At 33.4% G+C, this 23,950-nt stretch overlaps 1 protein-coding gene across 1 annotated transcript; it reads left to right on the top strand.

The window, feature by feature from the left end:
• The first annotated feature begins 909 nt into the window (after positions 1–909).
• On the top strand, positions 910–17,130 carry LOC113851226. Its single transcript, XM_027481698.1, has 14 exons — positions 910–928; positions 2,435–2,511; positions 8,333–10,511; positions 11,248–11,426; positions 11,801–12,310; positions 12,710–13,394; positions 13,514–13,794; positions 13,871–13,972; positions 14,086–14,217; positions 14,303–14,461; positions 14,601–14,732; positions 14,807–14,923; positions 15,115–15,220; positions 16,232–17,130. The coding sequence occupies exons 1-14, from the start codon at positions 910–912 to the stop codon at positions 17,128–17,130; spliced, it is 5,577 nt and encodes a 1,858-aa protein (XP_027337499.1).
• The last annotated feature ends 6,820 nt before the right edge of the window (positions 17,131–23,950 follow it).

Raw genomic sequence — 23,950 nt, 5'->3', positions numbered from 1 at the left:
AGTCTCTCATTTAATTCCAACTACAAAATAGATCAAACAGGGCATCAAAACACTAAAAATTGCATTCTTTTTCTAAACTATATAAGTATTTGTAAATATTCTAAGTTTAAGAGAAATTTAACAAAATAGTCCAACTAACATGAAAAGTGTTCAAGTTATCATCTCAAATAACTTATTTTATACAATTATCAACTTCTCCCAACCTAAAATCTTGTTTTTCCTCAAGTAAAGTAATTGAAGGCACAAAACATTTCACACAAGAAATCTTTGAAATTGGTTTGAGAATCTTTGCTTCCATGTTCATCATCTAAAAATTTTCATAACTTTTCAACTAAAGGAAGTTGTTCATGATCAAGGATTTTGGTTATCCATTTAAAAGAATCAGGATGCTAGTGCACTTCACTTTCGAAGATTTGAGAGCAACAACATTCAATACTCCAAAAAAAAAAAAATTCTCATTCTCACAAATCTAATGTTTCTCTCACTTTTCTTAATGAATTCCTTAGGTTTAGCTTTTCTCTTTGCTTCTCATCAAACTACATACACACAAAAGACATAGATCATAAGGTCTTTCAAAAAGGTTGTAATGTGGCTAGGCTTACAAATAAATCATTGTTTTTCTGGAATTGAAAGTGAGTTAGAACATTAGTGCAATCAAAATCACCATCCCATCTCTATTGTTCCTTACTTTAATTAACACCACATTTTTGTTAATCCTTGTATGTCTCGTTCTAATTTCAACATTTCTCTTTTCTTTTGTCACATTATTTTTTTTTATTCTTTTTGAATTACTTCTTTTCTTTTTCTAGAAGGAAACTCTCATAATTCATTCATTCATGTACAACCAGCTCATGTTTTTACACAATAACATTCAAGACCTATCATGCCATAATGCTCCTTCTCAAGGGTATGGGAAATAATAATAATGGTATGAGGTGCATAAATTTTTCAAAAAAAAAATTGCTTTTAGGCTCAAAGGCTTTCAAAAAAAAAAATATTGGATATATCTTAAATATGGGTTGGCTTTTTGGCCTTGGCTATAAAACTGTATTTACAACTATGCCCCAATCATCTTCATAACTTATTATCCTTTATAGCAATTAGAAACTGGAGCAAAATTAACCACCAGAATTCAGTGAAGTTTAATCACTTATTTACGGCACTCACACTTTCACTCATTTATCTGAAATCATTTTTTTGATACATAAATGAATTGCTCAAACTTTCTAATTAGTCATTTCTATGCACAAAACATCCTAACTCTTTTTCATTTAAACCTCAACTTTTCACATTCACAAAAATTATTTTTTCTTTACTTTTTCAAAACCATTCCTAGATTCAGAACATGGTCATTTGAATCTCTCCAAACCACTTTCCTCAAAATACATGGTACTATATCTAAAAACAAACAAAGGAGTTTTTCAAATCATTTTCTTTACTAACAACTACATTTACTCCATATGTCATTATACATCAGCTAAATCTGTACCATGGAACCACCAATGCACTTATAACTTGTCAAAATATGCTTCAACTACTAATGATGTCATGTTTTCATTATTACTCAAAATAGAAGTGCAAACCAAAATTAAAACACCTGGTCAATTACCACATAAGCACAAAAATAACAAAACACAATTATAACCATAAACATGAACTACATATAAAAACGTCCCTTAATTCTCTTCTTTCCTTTCTAAAATAATTTTCTCTCTAATCTTCCTCTTCTCTGTTAGCACCAGCATCATCATCATCATCATCATCATCATCTCCTTTTATGCTCCAGATGATCATGCCTTTCCCTGAAAGTGTGGCATGTCCCCAGGCCACTGTTAGTAAGTTGCAAACTCTTCTAAGCTCATCCATATGTGCTGGCTTGGAAATTGCAACTGAGCTTAATGATGGTAAGCATGTTGTTGATGCATCTGGCCCTTGTGGATAGTAGAATTCTGGAGAGCCAAATGATCTAATCATAGCTCTAGACGGTGAAGGCGATCTGCAAAGGCTGAATTATCCTGTCGATTGGGTGCTTCCTGCACTGATGGTTCTTCAGGCTGGGGTTGAGACTGTGGTGGTGGAAAAGGTGATGGAGCTCCTGGTTGATCCGCTATACAATGGTTCTGAATGTAGGCTAGAGTGATAGGGAGCTTGATAGGTTCATTGAACTGGATACCTCGAACTCCCTGTTCGTGACACGGTGCTATAATCAGAGCTGGGTACCCAAGTGAACCACTTTCCACTTTCCACTTTCTTGATCACGAACCTGTAAATCTCATCTATGATGATGTTAGCCACATCCACAGATCCCCCTCTCAAGATACTATACAAAAGGTAGCAGTATCTCATGGTCATGGATGATGTGTGAGCTCTCGGGACTATGTTATGGCATATGAAAGTAGTCCATACTTGAGACAAAGTAGTCATATTCTTCCAGTAGATTCTCAAAGCCTTTCCTTCTGGATTTGTGGTGTAGCTTCTGTTAGGAATGCACAAAGTCTGAGCAGTGGCAAGGTCACTGAAGGGTTAGGTGCATGAGTTGGGTTTTGTGTGGAAGAAATCTCTCTCATTCTCCTCCAGCTGTAATGGATTTCCCAAAAAATTATTGATAGCATCCTGGAGTAGTCAATCCATACTCCCCTCACCTTAGACCTTGTATCCAACCTTCTTGAGTTAAATTCTAACTTGGCATTGGCATAAAATTCCTTAACAATCTCTGGGTCATAATAATCTCTCGGTTCAGCCAATTTTCTCCATCTTCTTCTCTCAATTTCATTGTTGAACTCATCAAAATCTCCTTCCTGAAAGTCCACTCTCCTTTTCTCTATGATCAACCAATCTTAGATTTCCTTGAATCTATCATCCATATTCTTGTCTCAGAATTTCCTTGGATCAAACGGTGGTGGTTGTAAGGAAGAGGCTTCTTTCTATTTCTTGGATGGAGGAGCTAGATCCTTGTGAGCTCTAACTTAAATTCTCCTGATTTTTTTGTTGTAGCAAGAGCGGTCTTGCTGCGGTGACAATGTTCTTGCTACAGCGAGGGGTCTCTCGCTGTAGCGAGAAGCTTACAGTTTGCTTCCCCAGATTTATTTTAATACACTTCTAACCTTATCATTCTCCATTCCTTTTTGCCCATTAATCACTTTACAATCAAAACCAATTCATTTAACACCCAGCACTAAAGTTCACAACACAAAATTGGAATGAATACCTTGAATCATACACAAAGTCACAAAATACCAAATTGACGTTCTAAGCAACTAATAAACACTTAAAAATAAACAAACAAACAAACAATGCAAAAAGTAGAATTCCACAAATAAACAAACACTAGGTTGCCTCCCAGGAAGCGCTTGTTTAACGTCTCTTAGCTTGACCCCTATTACTTTAAGGATCATGCAATGAAATAATGGTGGTGAGTCTCTCTACTTCACCACCTAGGTATGGCTTGAACCTTTGTCCATTGACTATCCAGCTTCTCTGAGTAGTCAGATCTTGTAATTTCATAGCTCCATTAAGCTTTACCTCCTTCACAAGAAATGGTCTTGACCATTTTGATTTCAGTTTTTCAGGGAATAACTTCAACCTAGAAGTAAACAAGAGTACAGATTGGCTAGGCCTGAATTCTCTCTTAAGGATCTTCTTATCATGATAAGCTTTCACTTTTTCTTTGTAGAGTTTAGAGGATTCATATGCTCTGAGCTTCATTTCTTCCAGTTCTTGCAATTGAAGCTTCCTTTTCTCACCTGTTGCCTTTGGATCAAAATTTAGAAACTTCAAAGCCTAAAATGCTTTGTGCTCAAGTTCCACTGGCATGTGACATGCCTCCCCATAAACAAGCTGAAATGGAGAGAGACCTGTAGGAGTCTTATATGTCGTCCTATAAGCCCAAAGTGCATCATCTAGCTTAAGAGACCAATCTTTTCTTGAGGCTGTAACAGTTTTCTCCAAAATTCTTTTAATTTCTCTGTTAAAGACCTCAGCTTGACCATTTGTTTGAGGATGATAGGGTGACTCTACCTTATGCCTTACCCCATAATGCTCTAGGATCTTCTGCATTTGAGAATTGCAGAAATGACACCCTCTATCACTGATTAGTACCCTTGGTGTGCCAAACCTATAAAAAATGTTTTTCTTGAGAAACTTTATAACAGTTTTAGCATCTGCTTTAAGGGCTGCAACTGCTTCAACCCATTTTGACACATAGTCAACTACCACTAAAATATATTTATTAGAAAATGAGGATGGTAATGGTCTTACAAAATCAATTCCCTAACAATCAAAGGCTTCTACTTCCAGGATGCTTGAAAGGGGCATTTCATGCCATCTTGATGCTGAACATAATTATGTGCATCTTTGAATAAAGTGGGTTAATAAAATCCAGACCGGAAGACCTTTGCAGCAGTCCTTTCTCCGTTAAAGTGCCCACCATAGGGAGAATTGTGACAATGCCACAATATGCTTTGAATTTCATCTGATGCAACACATCTTCTTAATAGACCATTAGCACCCAGCTTAAAAAGATGAGGATCATCCCAGACATAGTAGTGAGCATCCTTCAAAAAAAATTTCTTTTGATGCCAGTTGAAATCTTTAAGTATAACACTTGCTACTTTGTAATTAGCCATATCTGCAAACCATGGCCTTTCTTGTACCAAAAGAAGTTTTTTATCTGGAAACTCTTCCATTACTTCTATTTCTTTGCTGGTCACCTCTTAGTTCACTAATCTTGATAGATGACCAGCAACAAAATTTTCACTGTTTTTTTTTGTCTTTAATAACTAAATCAAATTCTTGCAATAATAAAATCCATTGAATCAATCTTAGTTTTGAATCAGATTTAGTTAACAAATATTTAATTGCAGCACGATCAATATAAATTACAACTTTGGAACCAATCAAATAAGATCTAAATTTTTCCAATACATACACTATTGCTAATAATTCTTTTTCTGAAGTAGCATAATTCACTTGTGCTTCATTTAAAACTTTACTAGCATAGTGAATGGCATGGAAAACTTTAGATTTTCTCTATCCTAACACAGCCCCTACAACATAATCACTAACATCACACATTAATTCAAAATCTAAATTCCAATCAGGGGCGACAATAACAAGAGCTGAAATCAATTTTTGTTTAAGCAATTCAAAGGCATGCAAACATTCAACATAAAAATAAAAAGGAGTATCCTTATTGAGTAAATCTTTAAAAAATCTTTGGTGAACCGCCTGTAGAACCCAACATACCCAAGAAAACTTCTGATTCCTTTTACATTTGTTGGTAGTGGTAGCTTCTCAATCACTTCTACTTTTGCTTTATCAACTTCAATTCCCTTGGAGGAGATCTTGTGACCCAGCAACACACCTTTAGTTACCATAAAATGATATTTTTCCCAATTGAGCACCAAATTTATTTCAACACACCATTTCAGTACGGTGTCTAGGTTTTCCAAACAATCGTCAAATGATGACCCAACAACTGAGAAGTCATCCATGAATACCTCTATGCATTTCTCCACCAAGTCTGAAAAGATAGCCAACATGCATATTTGGAACGTGGTTGGTGCATTACATAATCCAAATAGCATCTTCCTATAAACAAAAATATCGAATGGACATGTGAAAGCTATTTTTTTCTAATCTTCTAGATCTATAGTAATCTGATTGTACCCATAATATCCATCCAGAAAACAGAAAAAAAAGGCTTGTCCTGCTAGTCTCTCAAAAATTTGATCCATAAATGACAAAGGGAAGTGATCTTTTCTAGTAGCCTGATTTAGTTTCCTATAATCAATGCACATTCTCGAGCCAATAACTGTTCTAATTGGGATCAATTCATCCTTATCATTTCTGATAACAGTCATTCCTCCTTTCTTTGGGACTACCTGGACTAGACTAACCCAGGCACTGTCTGAAATAGGATAAATCATTCCAACATCCAACAATTCCATCACTTCCTTCTTTACAACCTCTTTCATAGTAGGATTAAAACGTCTCTATTGTTGAACTCATCTATTTTTCTAACTTTCTAAGGCCTTGCTTGTCATTTCAGCTTCTAATTCATCATATTCTCATATAAACTTATATTGATTAATGGTTAATTTTAAACATGTAAAATTAGTAAGTTATTATTATTATTATTATTATTATTATTATACTTGTTTAGGATGGTATCTTGGGAGAGCTTGAGCAACCTTTTAGATCTTTCTATTTAAATTTTTATTTTTAAAATATTAGTTGTCTTTCTTAAAATATTAGTTTATAATAATTAAATCTTTCAACTGAAAATTGATTCAGAGTATATTATCAAACCCTTACATATATATTAGTAGTGAGAGTAATATAACAATGAAAGAGGTTTGTATATTTTAAGAGTAAGTTTTGATTATTTATATTAACAAAATATCTTTAAATTAATTGGTATTGCAGAGAGAAAAGGTACATGTGGTTTGCATAGAAGATAAATGTGTTCAGATACAAAGAGACGAACGACAGCCCATAATATAAACTAGGGGAAATAGCATAATACAAATACTTTGGCAAAAACTCTTGCTGATATTTTCTTGAATATTAGTGCATAATTCAAATATCAATGTAAGTGTATTTCTTGAACCTACCTATTTTGCTAATTTTCTAAGTCCGCTTGTCACTTTTGTTTGTAATTCTTAACCATCTTCTGTTACAAACTTGTGTCCTCGAAAGTAGTTTTCTTCTCCTATTCATTCTTTTTTATTTGTGAGTATTTTGCTCTATGATTGTGATTCGTGCCTTTGTTAGATGCAATTGCATTATCTCTTTCATTTTGGTTCTCAGATGAATAATAACCGAGTATAAGATGTATTACTGACAACTTCAACATGATTCAAATGAAGTGATTAATAGATAACTTAGAAATTATTCAGCTTAAATTTTCCACTGGCAAATTTTTTACGTTTGTGAGGTGTAATATATTGTCTATTGTAATATTGATGAGACAAAAATTCAAACTTTGTTTATGTCTTGTAAAATATTCATCTCTTTTCCTTTATTTCTCTTCTGTTGACAGAGTCTTTATCATTAGATTTTTTTTACTTTTTATATATTTTCTGCATTACTGTTGACACTTAATTGAAATGGGAAAAAATCAAGTTCTTTTTGCTTGTTAAATAATATTAACAAAACTTTTATTAAATTAACAGGTATTGAAGGGAAAGAAGATACATGTGATTCGCATCGAACAGAAGTGTTGAGGTGATAGAGATGAATGACTGTGCATATTTTCAACTAGGAGAAACAGCATAAGACAACCACTTTGGCAAAAAAATCTTATGTTATTGGTTTCTTGAATATAAGTGCATAATTCAAATATCAATGTAAGTTTCTTTCTTGAACTTGTCTATTTTCCTAATTTTCTAAGTCCACTTTTTTAGACCTTTCTTGTCACTTCAGTTTTTAATTCTTCAATATAGGGTAAATATTCAACATCCCAAGTTAAACATCTTGAATTTGAATTCACACCCAATCCTAAATATCATCTTTTCATAAGTATAAATATTATTTTCAATTTTTTAATGACATTATTTTCATATTCTTATATATTTAGTCATTGAATTTATTCAAGAGACCTAAAAGAAAGTTGTTCAATAATAAAATTATAATTATCATAATTATTCTTTAAATCCAACGATAAAAAATTATAATAATTAATTTTGTTTCTAAGTTTCATTTTTAGTTACCATCACAATATTTTCTTTTTCTGTACTTTTTAGTTTTATGAACTTTCACTTATAAATCATTAATATTGCCTTTAATATAGATTAGAATTTCTTTTTTTTATTTAGATATATTCTATATCTTTTTAAATATGCAATCAATAAAATCAATACATTAATAAAAACTGTCATCATAAATAAATTGTTAACTACTAATCAATATAAGTTCTCAAACAAGTTTTTCTATTTCTACGGTTATAAATAAATTTTATAATCATCAATCAATGAATTTGAAAAAAAATAAAAAATTGAAATAAAAAAAATATATTAATTCCCTCACAAACTCCAATAAAAATAAGGTGAGTTTGCATAATATCAGTGTATAAAATAAGGTCTTTTAAAAACATGTCATTTTTAATTGTATTTTCTTCAAAACATCAAATTATATGATATTCCTAATTTTTCAACGTGAATACTTAGTTTTATAAATATAAATTATGGAAATAGTGACAATTATGTGAATTAACGTAAATTTTGATTTACATATATATACATTATACAGACACATTATCCGATACTATTACAGGAAATTGTAAATTAATTTCGTGCCCTTTATTAACTTTCCTCTGTTGAATTCGATTTAGATGGCAAACATTGCAGTTGATTTGGTAAAATCAATTTTAGAAAGATTGATAAACTGCGCAATAGCAGAATCACGTTACGTATGCTGCTTTTCGGACATTGTTGAAGACATTGAAAAGGAAAAGAAAGCTTTGGAAGAAAACGTGAAAGAGGAAAAAAGGAAGGGAAACAATATTCGAACAGATGTCTCTTCTTGGCTAAAAGAAACAGAGGGACTCATTAAAGACACTCAGACGAAAAAGACGTGTTTTTTTGGATGGTGTCCAGATTGCAAATGGAGATATAGTAAGGGAAAGCAACTGGCAAATAAGAAGAAGGAGTTGAAAAGTGGCAATGTTGGAATTTCCCCTGTACTTCCAGGTGTTGAGTATCATTCTTCTCAAGATTATGTTTCTTTTGAGAGCAGAAAGTCGAAAATCGAAGAACTTTTTGATGCACTGAAAAATGACAGCAACTTTATAATTGGATTGCAAGGGATGGGGGGAACAGGTAAAACTACGTTGGCAAAAGAAGTGGGTAAGGAACTTAAGCAGCTACAGCAATTCGATCATGTCATTGATACTACAGTGTCATATACTCCTGACACAAGGAAGATTCAAGATGACATTGCTGCACCCTTAGGATTGGACTTCAAAGATAAAAATGAATCAGAGAGACTCAAGCTTCTTTGGAATAGATTAACCGGTGGTGAAAAAATTCTTTTGATATTGGATGATGCGTGGAATCCTATCAATTTTGATGAAATTGGAATTCCAAGGAAAGACAATCACAATGGTTGTAGAATCTTTTTAACCACACGTGAAATGAAGGTTTGCCAAACAATGGGATGCGAAAAGATAATTCAATTGGGGGTTTTAACCGGGGAAGATGCATGGACCTTGTTCAAAAAGCATGCTCATATAAGTGATCGTTCCTCTAAACGTTTGTTGGATAAGGGACGCGATATTACCGAAAAATGTGGGGGGTTACCAGTTGCAATAGCAGCCATTGCTAGCAGTTTAAAAGGTGAAGAAAGTGTGGAAGTGTGGAAATCAACTTTAAAATCCTTACAGAAGTCTGTGCCTATGCATGGTGTTGATGAAAGTTTGGTTGAAGTTTATAAATGTTTGAGGGATAGTTATGATAATTTGAAGAATGAAGAAGCCAAGAAACTATTCCTCTTATGTTCTATGTTTCCAGAAGATGAAGAACTTTCTAATGAAACTTTAACCACATTTGGCATTGGAGCAGGCCTTCTTGGGGAAGTGGATGGCAAATATGACGAAGCTCGAGACCAAGTCGTTGTTGCCATGAATAAATTTGTAGATTCTTGTTTATTGTTGAAGGGTGGAAAGCAAAGTGTTAAAATGCATGACTTGGTTCGTGAAGTGGCCTTATGGATAGCTAACGAGGAAATTCAAGCAGTAAATTTGTCTAGCAAAAATCAGAAATTATTGCTTGAGAGGAGGAAGAATATTAAATATTTGTTATGCGAAGGGAAAGGCATGGATGTATTTTCGTGTAAGTTTAATAGGTCCAAACTTGTGATTCTAAAAGTCGTCTACATGCATGAAGATGAAGATGAAAATGCTTTTGTGGAAGTCCCAAATTCATTCTTTGAAAATATGACAGAACTTCGAGTTTTGCATTTGTCATTGAATACATGGAGAGATGTTTATCTGTCATTACCTCAGTCATTCCCATCATTGACGAATATTCGATCTCTAATCCTTGAAAGGTTAAGCTTAGAAGACTTCTCTGTTCTGAAAAACATACAAAATCTTGAGACTCTTGATTTGGTTTGGTGCCGTATGTATGAATTACCAGGTGAAATTGCAAAACTTGAGAAACTTAGAGTATTGAGGTTAAGAGAATGTATTGTTGAAGATTTTAATTCAATTAAAGTGATTGAAAAGTGCTCATTACTTGAAGAATTGTACATTGTTAGTACGGATCTCACGTTTGATACTTCGGCAATGCATGAGAAAATAAACTTTCCTGCATTCCAAAGGTACATTATGAGTGACGATCGTACAGCGGTGGATGAATCGTTGTCAAAATGTGTGGCCTTTCCGAAGATTGATGCTATTTTCTCAGAAGTGACATTCAATCATTTGGTGCAAACATCCGAACTTCTTCATCTGCAAAAAATCGAGGGGGAATGGAGAAATCTCATACCTGATATTGTTCCCATATATAGAGGTATGAATGATCTAGTCGAGCTTTATTTATCAGACAGTCCACAATTGCGGTGTCTCATTGACGCTACACATTGATTCTCATAGACGAAGTTTCTTCTCCAAATTGATTAAGATAGAACTCCGTCGCATGGAAAATTTCGAAGAACTATGCAATGGTCCCTTACCCTTTGACTTTCTAAACAATTTACAGATGCTAGATATCTCGGATTGTATAAATTTGAGAAGCATATTGTTTAAGAGCAAGCTAAACCTCTGCTATCTGAAGACCATTAAATTGTACAAATGCCCAAAATTGGTATCCCTATTTCAATTGTCAACTTGTCAAAGCCTCTTGCTTTTGGAGAAACTGTCCATAGATGATTGTGAGAAACTAAAAAACATGATAGCAGATGAAAGAGTAAATGAAGATATAAGGGAAGAGATTGTTGATGTTGAGAATAATAACAAGAGTTGTGCCTCGTTGTTTCCAAACATGAAAACTCTTCATATTACACGATGTCCCCAATTGGAATATATACTTCCAACTCTTTCTACTCAAGTTGTTCCATTGCTAGAAACTATCAGAACACATTATTGTGGTGCGCTGAAATACATATTTCATCAATACCAACACGAACATGCAAGTGATCAAGAGGCAAAGGATATCATCCTTGGCTCACTGAAAGAGGTGGTGTTCTCTGGCTTGCCAAATTTCATTGATATTTTTCCAAAATGTTGTTGTTCCATTTGTTTGTCAGGGTCATCCTGTAAAAACGATTCCATGGAAAAAATAGAATCAAATATCAAGAAATGCAATATTTCTCCTTGGATCCATATGTGTTATCCTCATAAATGCAGACGCAAAGTCAAGAGTACCAAAAGTACAGCACTTCCATTCGTTTCCGGTGAACCATTGCAAGATAGTTCAAACTCATTGGTAACCCCTTTAACTTTGTGTGTTATCTTTTACGTACTTGTATCTTATGTTTATAGCATATATGCATATTAAACATCCCACCTTAAAAATTATCTTTAATACAACAGCATGTTATAAATTACTGCGAAGTAATTAGTATATAGTTGTATTGTATATTTTCTACCATTAGTAAATATTAGAACTAGAAGTTGACAACCAAATTCCAAGAGCTCAAAAGTTTTGGAGCATTAAATTACGGATTTTTAGCAATTTAAGCCTATCTTTAGCATTTGTATAAGATAAAAGTTTTACATACATTCCCATTTCCTTGAGTTCTATGCAAAGAGATATTGTTAGATGTGATTTAAGAACACTTTTTTGGTATTGCATTTTAGGTGTCAAACTTTGACTATCTTCATCTTTGGCAACGTGCTCAATGTCTTTCGAAGCAACCACAGATCATGCGCAATATTAAAAATATGAACCTACAAAACTTTTCAAAGATCAAATCTGTATTTATCTTGTCTATTGCTCCAATGATGTTGGAAACTTTGCGAATTGAGGATTGCGACGAATTACAGCACATAATAGTAGACATTACAGATGGTGACAATAATTTGAGTTATGTGTTTCCAAAATTGAAAAAGATCATTGTGAAAAGTTGTAGACAATTGGAATATCTATTCGGAAGTTGCGATGATCATCAGAATCATAAGATAAATGTTGATCTTCCTGTCTTGGAAAGTCTCTGTTTACGTGATCTGCCATGTTTAATTGGAATTTGCTCGAAAAACTATTCCACAACATTGCCGCCTTTGATGAAGTTTGTACTCAATGGATGTTCTCAGATTAGCATTAAATCTATTGGGGATTTCATCCTTTCTTTGAGTAACACATCTATTAAGGTACCCTTCCTCCCATTTATCGTTGAATTGATCATTGATTTTAATCCAATTATTATTATGGTAAATATTCTTTTTTTTTTACTAAATACTAACATTATAACATCATTTTCATCCAATTATTAATAAAATTATATATTTTTTTTGTGGTTATTAAATAGTTTTACTAACTTAATTTTAAAAAAGTTAAAATAAGTTCGTAAATAAACTAAAAGCCCGTGTTATCCATCGTAACCAAAATTCAAAATAAGATATTATTTAAAAATGTTGTTACAAAGAAACTGTTAGTGATACTCTTATTTTCCTAGTCCTAATTTTAAATGTTATTTTGAAAATATTAATGGAATTTTGGTTTTTTAATCTGTGACTTTATTTATTCATTTATTTATTTATTTATTGCAGGAGTTGAGTGAGACCAAGCATCTTCTCTCTTTGGAAAATCTGTGGGTAGATGGCTCCAAAATTGAAAATATTTGTTGCTTCAATGAAATAATTGGGCAAGAAATAATCCTAGGGTGGGAAAACATTCGGTTGGAAGATCTGCCTCATATGACCTATCTTTTTGTAGGTCCTAGGAATTCTTTTATCCTCCAAAACCTTATGGAGCTAACTATTGCGCAATGTGAGAAATTAGAAGTAATCTTTACTGCTTCTATTTCAAGATGCTTACCACAGTTGGAAAGACTACTCATAAAAGAATGTAAAGAATTAAAGCAGATCATTGAAGAGAATGCAGAAAATCAGGAAATGTCTTTCCCAAAGCTAGGAGAGATAGTTGTCGAAAAATGCAACAAATTAACATATCTCTTTCCTTTCTCCACTTCTAAAGAGCTTCTTCAGCTAAGACTTCTGATAATAAAAGAAGCCTCTGAGTTAAAGGAAGTATTTAGATGCGAAGCTGATCAAAAAGTTCAGTTTCCACGGCTAAGACTTTTAGTTTTTGTAAAACTACCAATCTTCAGCTTCAGCCAGGGGATTCAATTGGAGTATACAGATCTTTGGGTGCAGAGTTGTCCAAATCTCTCTTTGACTTCAACGATAGAGTCCGATCAGTTGAAGCATACAGTTCATGGCTATGCCTACGGAGGTATACATTGTATTTGTCTTTTATTTGCCCTAGCAGGTGTACATATTTATTTATTTATTCCTATGAATTATTCTCTAAAAGAGTTGTTAATCTTTAATATTTTGTTACAAATATTGTAGAAGGTTATTATTCTTGGGAAATATTAAGAAACATTGTTCAAGATCTTAAACACTCAATAATCCAAGATCCTAGCAATGAATGGCAAACTACCAAAATCACTGAAGACATTCAAGGTGAGCTGGAAGTCCAAGCAACATCACAAAGTGAATTGGCTTCTTCAGAAGTCAATACGAATCAATCCATTGCAGAGATAAAGCATGAAACTGTTGAAGAAGATTCGAGTTTAAAGATACCATCGTCAACAACATCACCAATTAAATGGCATGAAGCACATTCAGATGTAAGTATACTATTAAGGTATTCTTAGTATTGGAGATAACTAATAGCTCAAGACTAATGCTTCTGCACTCATTTAGGTGTTGTTGGATGAACAATCAACAGGAGAACCATGCTTGATGAACCAAAACCAGGCCATTGGACTAACTGATACCACCTTTAAAATTTCTCAAGGAAATAATGTAACCACCTAAATATGCATATAATGCTCTAAAACTTCACATGAAATGAATAGTACTTCGAATACCTCTTAGTAATATACTACAACTTATTCACTTTTTTTTTTGGTATACAGTGTCTTAAAGAAATAGAGGACCAAAGTAATCAAGAGGATTCTTTATCAAAGCAAACTATTACAACAACTTTATTCATGGATTCAGAAAAAAGGAACACATCACCCAGACAATTGCTTCCTCCTATACAAGAGGCATTCCCTTGTTATCCTTTTTATCTCTATCAGCATAAGAATATAAATATGCTCCAAACCTTGATATATAATTTGTTACATGCAGGGTGTTGAGAGAAATTTTGAAGTAGGAACAACATCAGCCAATGTTGTGATAGTAGCATCGCCTAACTATGGGAGAACATTCTTCAATGAAACACCAATGGAAGAACATTCCTCAATGAAAGAACAACAGCCCCTTGGAAAAACTGATATTGGTTTTGAAGTTCCTCAAGGAAATAATGGAATGCCACCACCTAACTAGGTACATGATGCTAAAAAAACTTGACAGGAAATGCAAAGTACCTTAAATATTTTTCTTAGAAATATATTGTAACTTATTTACATTTTTTTTTCGTATACAGTGTTTGGAAGACAGAGAGAACCAAAGTACTCAAGAAGGTTCTATATTAGGGAAAAATACAACAGCAACGCTACTGATGAAGTCAGAAATAAGGAACACATCACTCGGACCATTACTATCTCCTTTAGAAAAAGTATTTTCCTGTTTATATTCAATATAAGAGTGAAAGAATGCTCTGAATTTAAACACTTTTATGATTATGTGAAGGGTATTAAGAGAAATGTTGAAGAAGGAAATACATCAGCGAATTTCAAGTCAATAACATCATTGACTCGTTCAGAACTAGGTCCATCAGTTGCTTCTAAGGGTGAAACATATCCACGTGTAAGTTTACTATATTTAGTCAAGCTTTCAAATGTGTTTGTGTGCTTAAAAGTAATATTGTAATGTTCCTAATTCATTAATTTCAATGAAAATGAGGATGAATATAATGTACTAATGAATATAATGAGGATGACTATGTAAAGATAAAACTTTTTAGATGATGCAACATTTGCTTATTTGAATCCTTGTAGGAACATGGAGATGGCCAAATGGCCATACCATATGTTTTAGCTGTGCCTCCCTCTGCTCAAGATACTTCAGAGATAGCGCTTGCCCTCACTAACTCTCATGATCCAGGTCTTCACTCATGCATCCACTTTCTCTTTTTAGGTTATAACATTTGTGTTTTGATTTTGAACTCTTTCTCCCCCACCTTTCCGTTAGTTTCTTTGAACTCTTTGATTAACTTTCAGGGAGCCAATACCAATTCCTTGGTTAATTGGTTCTAAACCAATTCTAGATTCCAAATTTCTTAGGTAAACAAGAAGATGATCAGCATTACGTTTAGAAATCACATAACCACACCATTCGAGACTCGTATTCCTAAATAATCCATAATGAGCTATTTAACTCAAATCTAAGAAAGGTTATAGCTTCTCATTTATAAACTCCTTTTTATCAACTTTGAATTTTATGAAACAGCAAAACTTTAAGTTCAGAATTAAATAAGTTATATTTAGATTGCAATGGGTTATATTCAATATTCAGTTCATTGCTATATGTAAAAGATTAAATTCACACAAAGTAAAAGGATTGGAGAAATAAAACCTTATTTCCTATCAAAATCTCATAGAAAAGTAAGAAGGAAACAGACTAGACGACATTTGTGCGTAAAGATGTACGAAAAACCTAAAATTTTGTGCCTCTCAAATGTAATAAAAGATGTTGTCTTTTGCAGAAAATTTTGTTTTTATATGCTCTGTCAAGTTCGTGTCCCCAATGCATGTGTCCACAATTATGTCCTGCAACAATTCAACTTCTTTTTTTTTTAATCCAATTGTGATTTCTCTTCTAAATCTTTCAAAAATCAACCACAAACCATTAATAACTGAACAATTCATTACATTCCCAGCAATAGCATCTTTCCATTGAATATAATTAATTTGCATTTACTTAGATTATTAATTCAATGAAATGTGCCATAAACCTTCAATTTACTACATGAGTCAATGACTCATCATATTATTTCTAGCCTACTTACTCACCCTTTTGATTTTAACTCTTTTCTTATGCTCCTTTGGTGTAATTTCTTCAAATGTCGATACCTCTATCAAGCATGTTCAATTATTAAATAGCAATTTTTTATAGGATTTTCAAGAGCAGAAGGCCCTGCAATTTTAGAGGGAATTTCTTGTACCACTGCAGAGAAAGTCATTGCATGTCCAACTCTTGAAGAGATCACTGCTGCTGTATGTGTTGAAGGTTCAACTAAACCTGCAACTACTCAACCAATAGTGGAAGAAACAGGTTTAGTGCCTCCAGAAGTAACAAGTGAATCAACTTTTCTAGGGTTGGATGAGATTAAGAAGCTGATCGAAGAAGACCCTCTTAGTGCACTTGAAAATCTTCTCATTGGGAAAGTCTCTATTTCACAAATGCAAAGTTCTTCCATTGGAATTCTACTTCAAGATTTGAAGGCTTTATTAATGGACTCAAACCTCGACCATCTTGTAACTCATGAGGAGTCTAGATCAAAACTGGTTTCTCTCTTGGAGCAGTTGAATCAACATCAAAGGCTCTTATCTTCAGAAGCCAAGGACTTTGTGAAGAACGTGGAGAACTTCTGCGATGACTACTTTGGCAAACACACAACTTCTCAACAAGTAATAAATAAGCACAAACAACTTCTCCAATCTAAAGAAGATCTTCTTAATAAGCTTTCAAGTGCAAAAAGCACGCAATCACGCATCGATAATAAAAGTTGCACAGCCAAGGTTCAAATAGATGAGCTTTCTTTGAAAATTGATGATCTGAGAAAACAAGTGGCAGATACGGAGCATCAAATAGATGCTTTAAAGTTAACAATGAAAATGTGTGATCTTGAAAAGGAGAAGTTGAAGGCTGAATGCACTCAATGGGCCCAACAGAGTGCACAATTACTTTCTGCACTCTCTTCCTCAGAGATTGATGTCCAAGAAGTTCAACATGCCAACAATATGGCAAAAGAAGCCTTTGCAAATCTCAAATCATCTTTTCCTACTTTTTAAGTCATCATATTGTAATCTTCTTTTCCCCGGCACTTGAACTTACAACTTATTTAGTTTTCAATTTCAACTTTCTGAAGTGTTGGTGTATAAATTGTTTGTCTTCTAATATTTGTCATCAATAAGGAAAAAAAATGGTAGTAATGCACTTTTTTAACCAACGTGTGTGGTTAGTTTTTTTACTAATTAAGTACCCCCGAGTAAATGAGAAAAGAAAATTGAACAAAAGTAGGTATTTTTGTTTAGGTACAACAGAATTTAGGATGATTTTTTGAACTGTTCAAGCTCCAACTTTGAGAATAAACTTTGGGAAGGTCATGGCTCTAATTATTAAAGAAAGTTTTTCTGTTTGTTAACATTCCATATCAGGTCTTATTTAACGTGTGTATTGTTTACTAAATAATTATATTCGTAGACTTGTCCTTGTCAATTTGGGACAAAAAATGTAGTAATTGGAAAGTGCTTGGTGGAACAGTTGAAGTGAAATTGATCGACTGAAAATAGACTATGAAATCATTAGATTTCTAAACCTTATCGAGGAATTGGTAGTTGAAATGGAAAGATAAAAAGGGAAGTGCTGACAATTGACATTCATATATGTTGCTGACAATTTAATTGTAAAAAGAAATCATACAAAAGTTTTACACAAATGTAGTTTCTCATCACAGATCATCAAGAATGCTATATGATAACTTCTTTTATCTTTTGCTATTGATAATTTCACTTTTGTACTAATGTTTGATAATATATCAATTTAACTATTGCTATTTAAAATAAACAGTAAATTCAATTATCGATTATTATTGATTAATAAAGCTTGAAAAGGTAAATGATATATTGAAAAGATTCTGTTCGTTTCTTAATTTTTTCAAAAGTTGAATCTGTAATCGTTACATAAATGTCATTTAATAAGTTATTAAAGTCAACTTAAAAAATGTTAATTCGAATCAACCCATCAACTGAGTAGATTAGTTCACGAGTTAACTCACCAAATTTTAAAATTAAAAATATATACAAAATCTAAAAAAATAAAAATTAAAAACACAAACACAGAGATAATTAAGTCTATATATATATATATATATATGGTTATCTGGTATCAGAGCCTGATGGAGAAGTAGGAATATAATTGTTGATTATTTGTAACTATGTTCTTCTGGATCTGGACTTTAAATTCCGTTTAAATTATTGCAACCATGGTTTATAGGCTGGACAGCTGACAGGCCCTTCGGGTGAGATCATTTATGATCATCCCTGTCTGTAACAATGCCACGAACTAATGATTGCAGAAATATCGCTTTTGTATAGTTCTTTAATTTTATGAAAGACATTTACTAGAAGTACAGCAGTTCTTAGTTCTTTTGAATAGGGCTGTAGCAGTAAGTCCCATGTGGTTAAAGGGTAGTAAGGCTAATTTGACGATACTGTATTCAAAAGAAACAAAGAACATAAGAAGCTGGTAGCTATGGTAAAAGAATTTTAGAATTTGTAAATTCTTTTTTTTTACAAACAAAAAAGTCCACAAATAACCAGATCCAGTTGAAAAAGTTATAAATAATTAACAGATGTATTTTACGGAACCAAATGAAGGTGATGAGGCAGAAGTATTTTTATGATGTCTCGTCTTTTGCGCTCCTTCTCCCGTATCTCCTTCTGTTCTGGGTCTAGTTCATCCTCCTCCTCTCCAACTAAAACCAATCTCTTTAATGATCAGGAGAAACAGTCTCTTGAGATTACACCCAAACATAACCTTTTCGACGAAGAAGTTCGTTTCGAAGAGATAAACCAAAGCATGGATGATTGGACCATTCCAGAAATCCCTCAGGATACATTATATGTTCCTGAAGAACATTCCAAGAAAAACAGTTTTGATTATATTATTAAGACTGTTGAAAACAACATTCCTTTAGGGAAAGACTTAGGAGAAGAATTTCATCTCCTTTCCAAATCCTCCATCAATGAACACAAGCGAAAATATAAGTACCTCCACATAGGATGTGTTCAGGTCGCCATTAAGCCTCTCATAGATATAGGAATAGATGCAGCTATCCTTATGTGTCTTAGAGATGCTCGCCATAATGATTTCAATGACTCCCTTATAGGTACAATTTAAACCAGTATTGGTCAAGGTCCAATATATTTCAATTGTTTTCCAAACAAGTAGTGAGTCTTTTAGATGATCATATTCTTGACTCTCTGTTTCTCAATGTTTCTTTTCATGGTTTAAACATGAAAGAGGGATCCATTCCCGTAGCTTTAATCTATAGGATTCAGTATAAAGCCATGAACTCTTGTGCTTCTAGAGTCCTTCTAAAACCCCAAAGAGGTGAGACTACTTTGTTTATCACTGATACGACAAAAGCCAACGTCTCTCTTCCTAGAATAATCAAGTGGGATGAAGTTTCCTTTCTTGAGAAGTGGGTCCTGGACAAGGCTTCGCCTTGTGTCCCTAGACCTGCTCCTCAAATCGAAAATATTTCTCAGGACAATTCTGGGAAAGTTGAAATAACCTTTGATAGGAGAAACTCCTTCTCTTCTAGAGTCGATGCTTATAGTAGTCGATCTAGTTTTGCTTCTGCTAAGAGGTCATTCTCTTACATATCCCAATCTTCTAGATCTGAAATCTCTAGATCTATTAACCATGATCCTTCTATAAACCTACAAGGTCTAGATACTTTTTCTAGGATTCCTAGAAATGTTTATCAAACTTCTGAAAAGGAAAAAGAAAATCAGAGTATCCAATCTCCAACCTACTCTTCCCTTAATGAGTCTTATGATGTTATCTCATAAATTCATTATAGATAAGGAAACCCTTAGGAAAGATTTCTACTCTGAGGATTGGAAATCTCAAAGAGAATGGTTCTTTCAAATTTATAGGGGAAAAAACAGGTCAAATATCCAAGAGGAATTCTATCAATTTCTCAAAAAAGTCAAACAAAACATCTCATTCTTTGATTGGTATCATGCTTATACCATTCATAATAACATAGATTACCCTTGGCAAGAGGATGTTATTAGTACCTCCTCTGCTAATGTCATATCTTGGCAAATCAAAGATGGACAAATCATTCAAAGTGAACTGCCACCCACTACTCAGTATCAGTTACCAAACTTGAAAGACAAAAGCGGTAACCCTGTTACTGCTACTCCTTTCAAAACCAAGAACCCTGACGAGTCTATAACTCCTAATGACATCCAAGGCCTCATGGAACAGGCTAATTACACCAATAAATACCTTCAGGTTTTAGGAGAAAAAATCTTTTAATCCTGTCAAACCTAAAGTTGAAGATATGGCTTCTCCATCCTCTCAACCTCAATTAGAAAAACCTTTGTTTAAACCTTTTAAGATTAGCGCTAAAGCTAAGCAGAAAATCTTAGAACTCAGGCAGAAAGAAAAACCAGAGTGAATGAGGATAACCAGAATGAGTTGCTTAGTAAAATTACTAGTCTTCTTACTACTGTTCTCAACACTCCTCAAACTTCTGAAGAATCTAGTGCTAAACCTAGAACTAGATCTCTTACCAAAACTGTCAATGCTATTTCCAAAACTGATTCGGAACATTATTCTGAAACAGATTCTGTCTTAGCTATCAATCTTATCAACAATTGGAAAAAATCTTCCAAACTTTATTATAATAGAGCTACTGCTCCTGATCTTATTTTAGAAGAAAAACAAGATTTTATTCAAAGTTTCAATTCTAATGATATTTATATTTGGAATATTGATGGATTATCTGAATATAATATCATCGCCAAACTCCAAAACATGTCGGTTGTCGCCATGGGCTATTTTACTAATCAAAATATGCCTGAAGACACCATTGTTTATATTCTAGTTGCAGGATTTACTGGCCAACTCAAAGGTTGGTGGGATAATTATCTCACTGAAGCTGATAGAGAAAACATCCTCTCTGCAGTAAAAATTGATGACAAGGGAAAAACTATTGTCAGTGACAATGAGCATCTCCCTGATGCAGTGTATACGTTGTTATACACAATATCCAAACATTTTCTTGGCGATCCTTCTCTGTGGAGAGAAAGATCCGGAGAACTCCTTTCTAACCTCAAGTGTAATTCTTTAGAACAATTTAAATGGTATAAGGATACCTTTATGTCTAGGGTCTTAACCAGAGAAGATTGCAATCAAGCCTATTGGAAAGAAAAATATCTTGATGGGCTTCCTAAAGCTTTCGGAGATCTTATTAGAAGCAAACTCCGAAGTCATTCTCCTACTGGAGAAATTAATTATGACAGTTATGACTATGGTCAGCTTACTGCCATCATTATTCATAATGGCATCAAGGTTTGTCAAAAGGATAAACTTCAGAAGCAACTTGCCAAAGAAAAGGCCCTGAGTAAGAAAGAATTAGGATCTTTCTGCGAGCAGTTTGGTCTTCCATCTTGCTCCACCAAAAAGAAGAAACAGGCTCCTAAGAAAGAGACTGATTAACCTTATAAAAATCCTTACAAACGTAAATACAATAGGAAACCTCCTTCCAAGAAGCAAGGGGAAAGTGTTATCCCCACCAATATTCCCAAGAAACCTAGAACAGGCATAACCTGTTCCAACTGTGGCAAACCCGGCCATATCAGTAAATACTGTAGGCTGAAAAAGAAAATTAGCAGTCTCAACCTTGAGCCTTCTATAGAAGACCAAATTAACAATCTTCTTATCGAAACCTCTTATGAAGATTCTGCTAAAGAATCAGATGAGGACGTCAACCAAATCCAAAATGATGACCAAATTCCTTCTTTTGATAGTGATGAAACTCCAGAAATCAATATTTTGACAAAAGAACAAGATCTTCTTATTGAAGCAATAAGCTCCATTTCTGATCTTCAGGAAAGGAAAGAATTTTTAAATAAATTCAAAGAGGTTTTAGAAAATAAACCTAAACCCAGAGAATATTTTACTACAAATAAGTTTGATATAACAAATATTTTCAAAAGATTAGAAAAAATTCTAGTATCAAACCAACCACTATTCAGGATCTCCAGATTGAGATTAACAATCTCAAAAAAGAGATTAGAGAGATTAAAGATCAACAACAAATTCATCAAGTTATTCTTTTCCAATTAGATGATGAATCTGATATTGAGAAAGAAGAACTTCCTGAAGATAATGATTCTGTGAAGGTGGATTCTGGTAATCTGGAAGAAACCTTTATGTGCTTGATCAACAAGGTCAAAATTCAAAAATTTTACATTAATATCAGAATCATTATTGATGATTTTGTTCTTGATACTTTGGCTCTCTTTGATACAGGTGCTGATTCAAATTGTATTTTAGAAGATTTAATCCCTACAAAGTATTTTGAAAAAACTTCTGAAAAACTCAGCACTGCTAGTGGTTCGAAGCTCAAAATTAATTATAAGCTTTCTAAAGCTGTGATTGAAAATCAAGGACTTAAGATTGAAACAAACTTTCTCCTTGTGAAAAATCTGAAAAATGAGGTTATTTTAGGAACACCTTTTATAAAAGCCCTCTTCCCACTACAAATTTCAAAAGATGGAATTTCTACTTATCATTTAGGGAAGCAAATAACTTTCAAATTCTCTAGTAAACCATTTACTAAAAATATCAATTCCATTCAAAATAAAATCAATCAAATTAACTTTCTAAAAGAGGAAGTTTCTTTTGCCAACATTGAAAGACAATTACAAAATCCTTCACTTCAGAAGAAAATCCAATCCCTTTTAGATAACATCCAATCTTCCATATGTTCTGACCTTCCCAGCGCATTCTGGAATATGAAGAAGCACATTGTTAGTCTTCCTTATGAGTCAGGTTTTAAGGATAGTCAAATTCCAACCAAGGCTAGGCCTATCCAGATGAATGAAGAACTCCTTCATTACTGTCAGAAAGAGATTAAAGATCTCTTAAACAAAAAAACTCATTAGAAAAAGTAAGAGCCCTTGGTCATGTTCTATTTTTATGTTAATAAATCTGCAGAAATAGAAAGGGGTACTCCCAGACTAGTTCTTAACTACAAACCCCTTAACCAAGCTCTCCAGTGGATTAGGCATCCTATTCCCAACAAAAAAAGACCTCCTTAATAGATTAAACTCTGCTAAGGTCTTTTCTAAATTCGATATGAAATCTGGATTTTGGCAAATCTAAATTTGTGAAAGTGATAGGTATAAAACTGCCTTCACTGTCCCTTTTGGACATTACGAATGGAATGTTATGCCCTTCGGTCTAAAAAATGCCCCTTCTGAGTTTCAGAAAATCATGAATGACATTTTCAATCCTTATTCAAAATTTGTCATTGTCTATATCGATGATGTCCTAATCTTTTCCCATTCCATTGATCAACATTTCAAACATATAAATGTTTTTATCAATGTTATCAAGCAAAACGGACTTGCTGTTTTCACGTCCAAAATTAACCTCTTTCAAACTAATATTAGATTTCTTGGCCATAAGATCCATCAAGGAACTATCATTCCCATCAGCAGGTCCATTGAATTTACTGATAAATTTCCTGATAGAATCTTAGACAAAACCCAGCTGCAAAGGTTTTTGGGATGTCTTAATTATCTAGGTGATTTTATTCCACACCTCAATAATATTATTAAGCCTTTACATGATAGGCTTAAGAAGAATCCTCCTTCTTGGACTGATGTTCATACCAATGTCGTCAAAGAAATCAAAAATAGAGTCAGAAAAATAAATTGTCTCTATCTTCTCATTCCTCAAGCTTTCAAAATAGTTGAAACTGATGCCTCTGACATAGGTTATGGTGGCATTCTCAAACAGAGAGTTGAGTCTCATGAGCATATCATTGCATACACTTCAAAACATTAGAATTCTGCACAACAG

The sequence above is a fragment of the Abrus precatorius genome, unplaced genomic scaffold (genome assembly GCF_003935025.1).
Source record: "Abrus precatorius isolate BTA unplaced genomic scaffold, Abrus_2018 Scaffold9, whole genome shotgun sequence".
Taxonomy (NCBI): domain Eukaryota; kingdom Viridiplantae; phylum Streptophyta; class Magnoliopsida; order Fabales; family Fabaceae; genus Abrus; species Abrus precatorius.
This window is presented reverse-complemented; position numbering and strand designations above follow the sequence as displayed.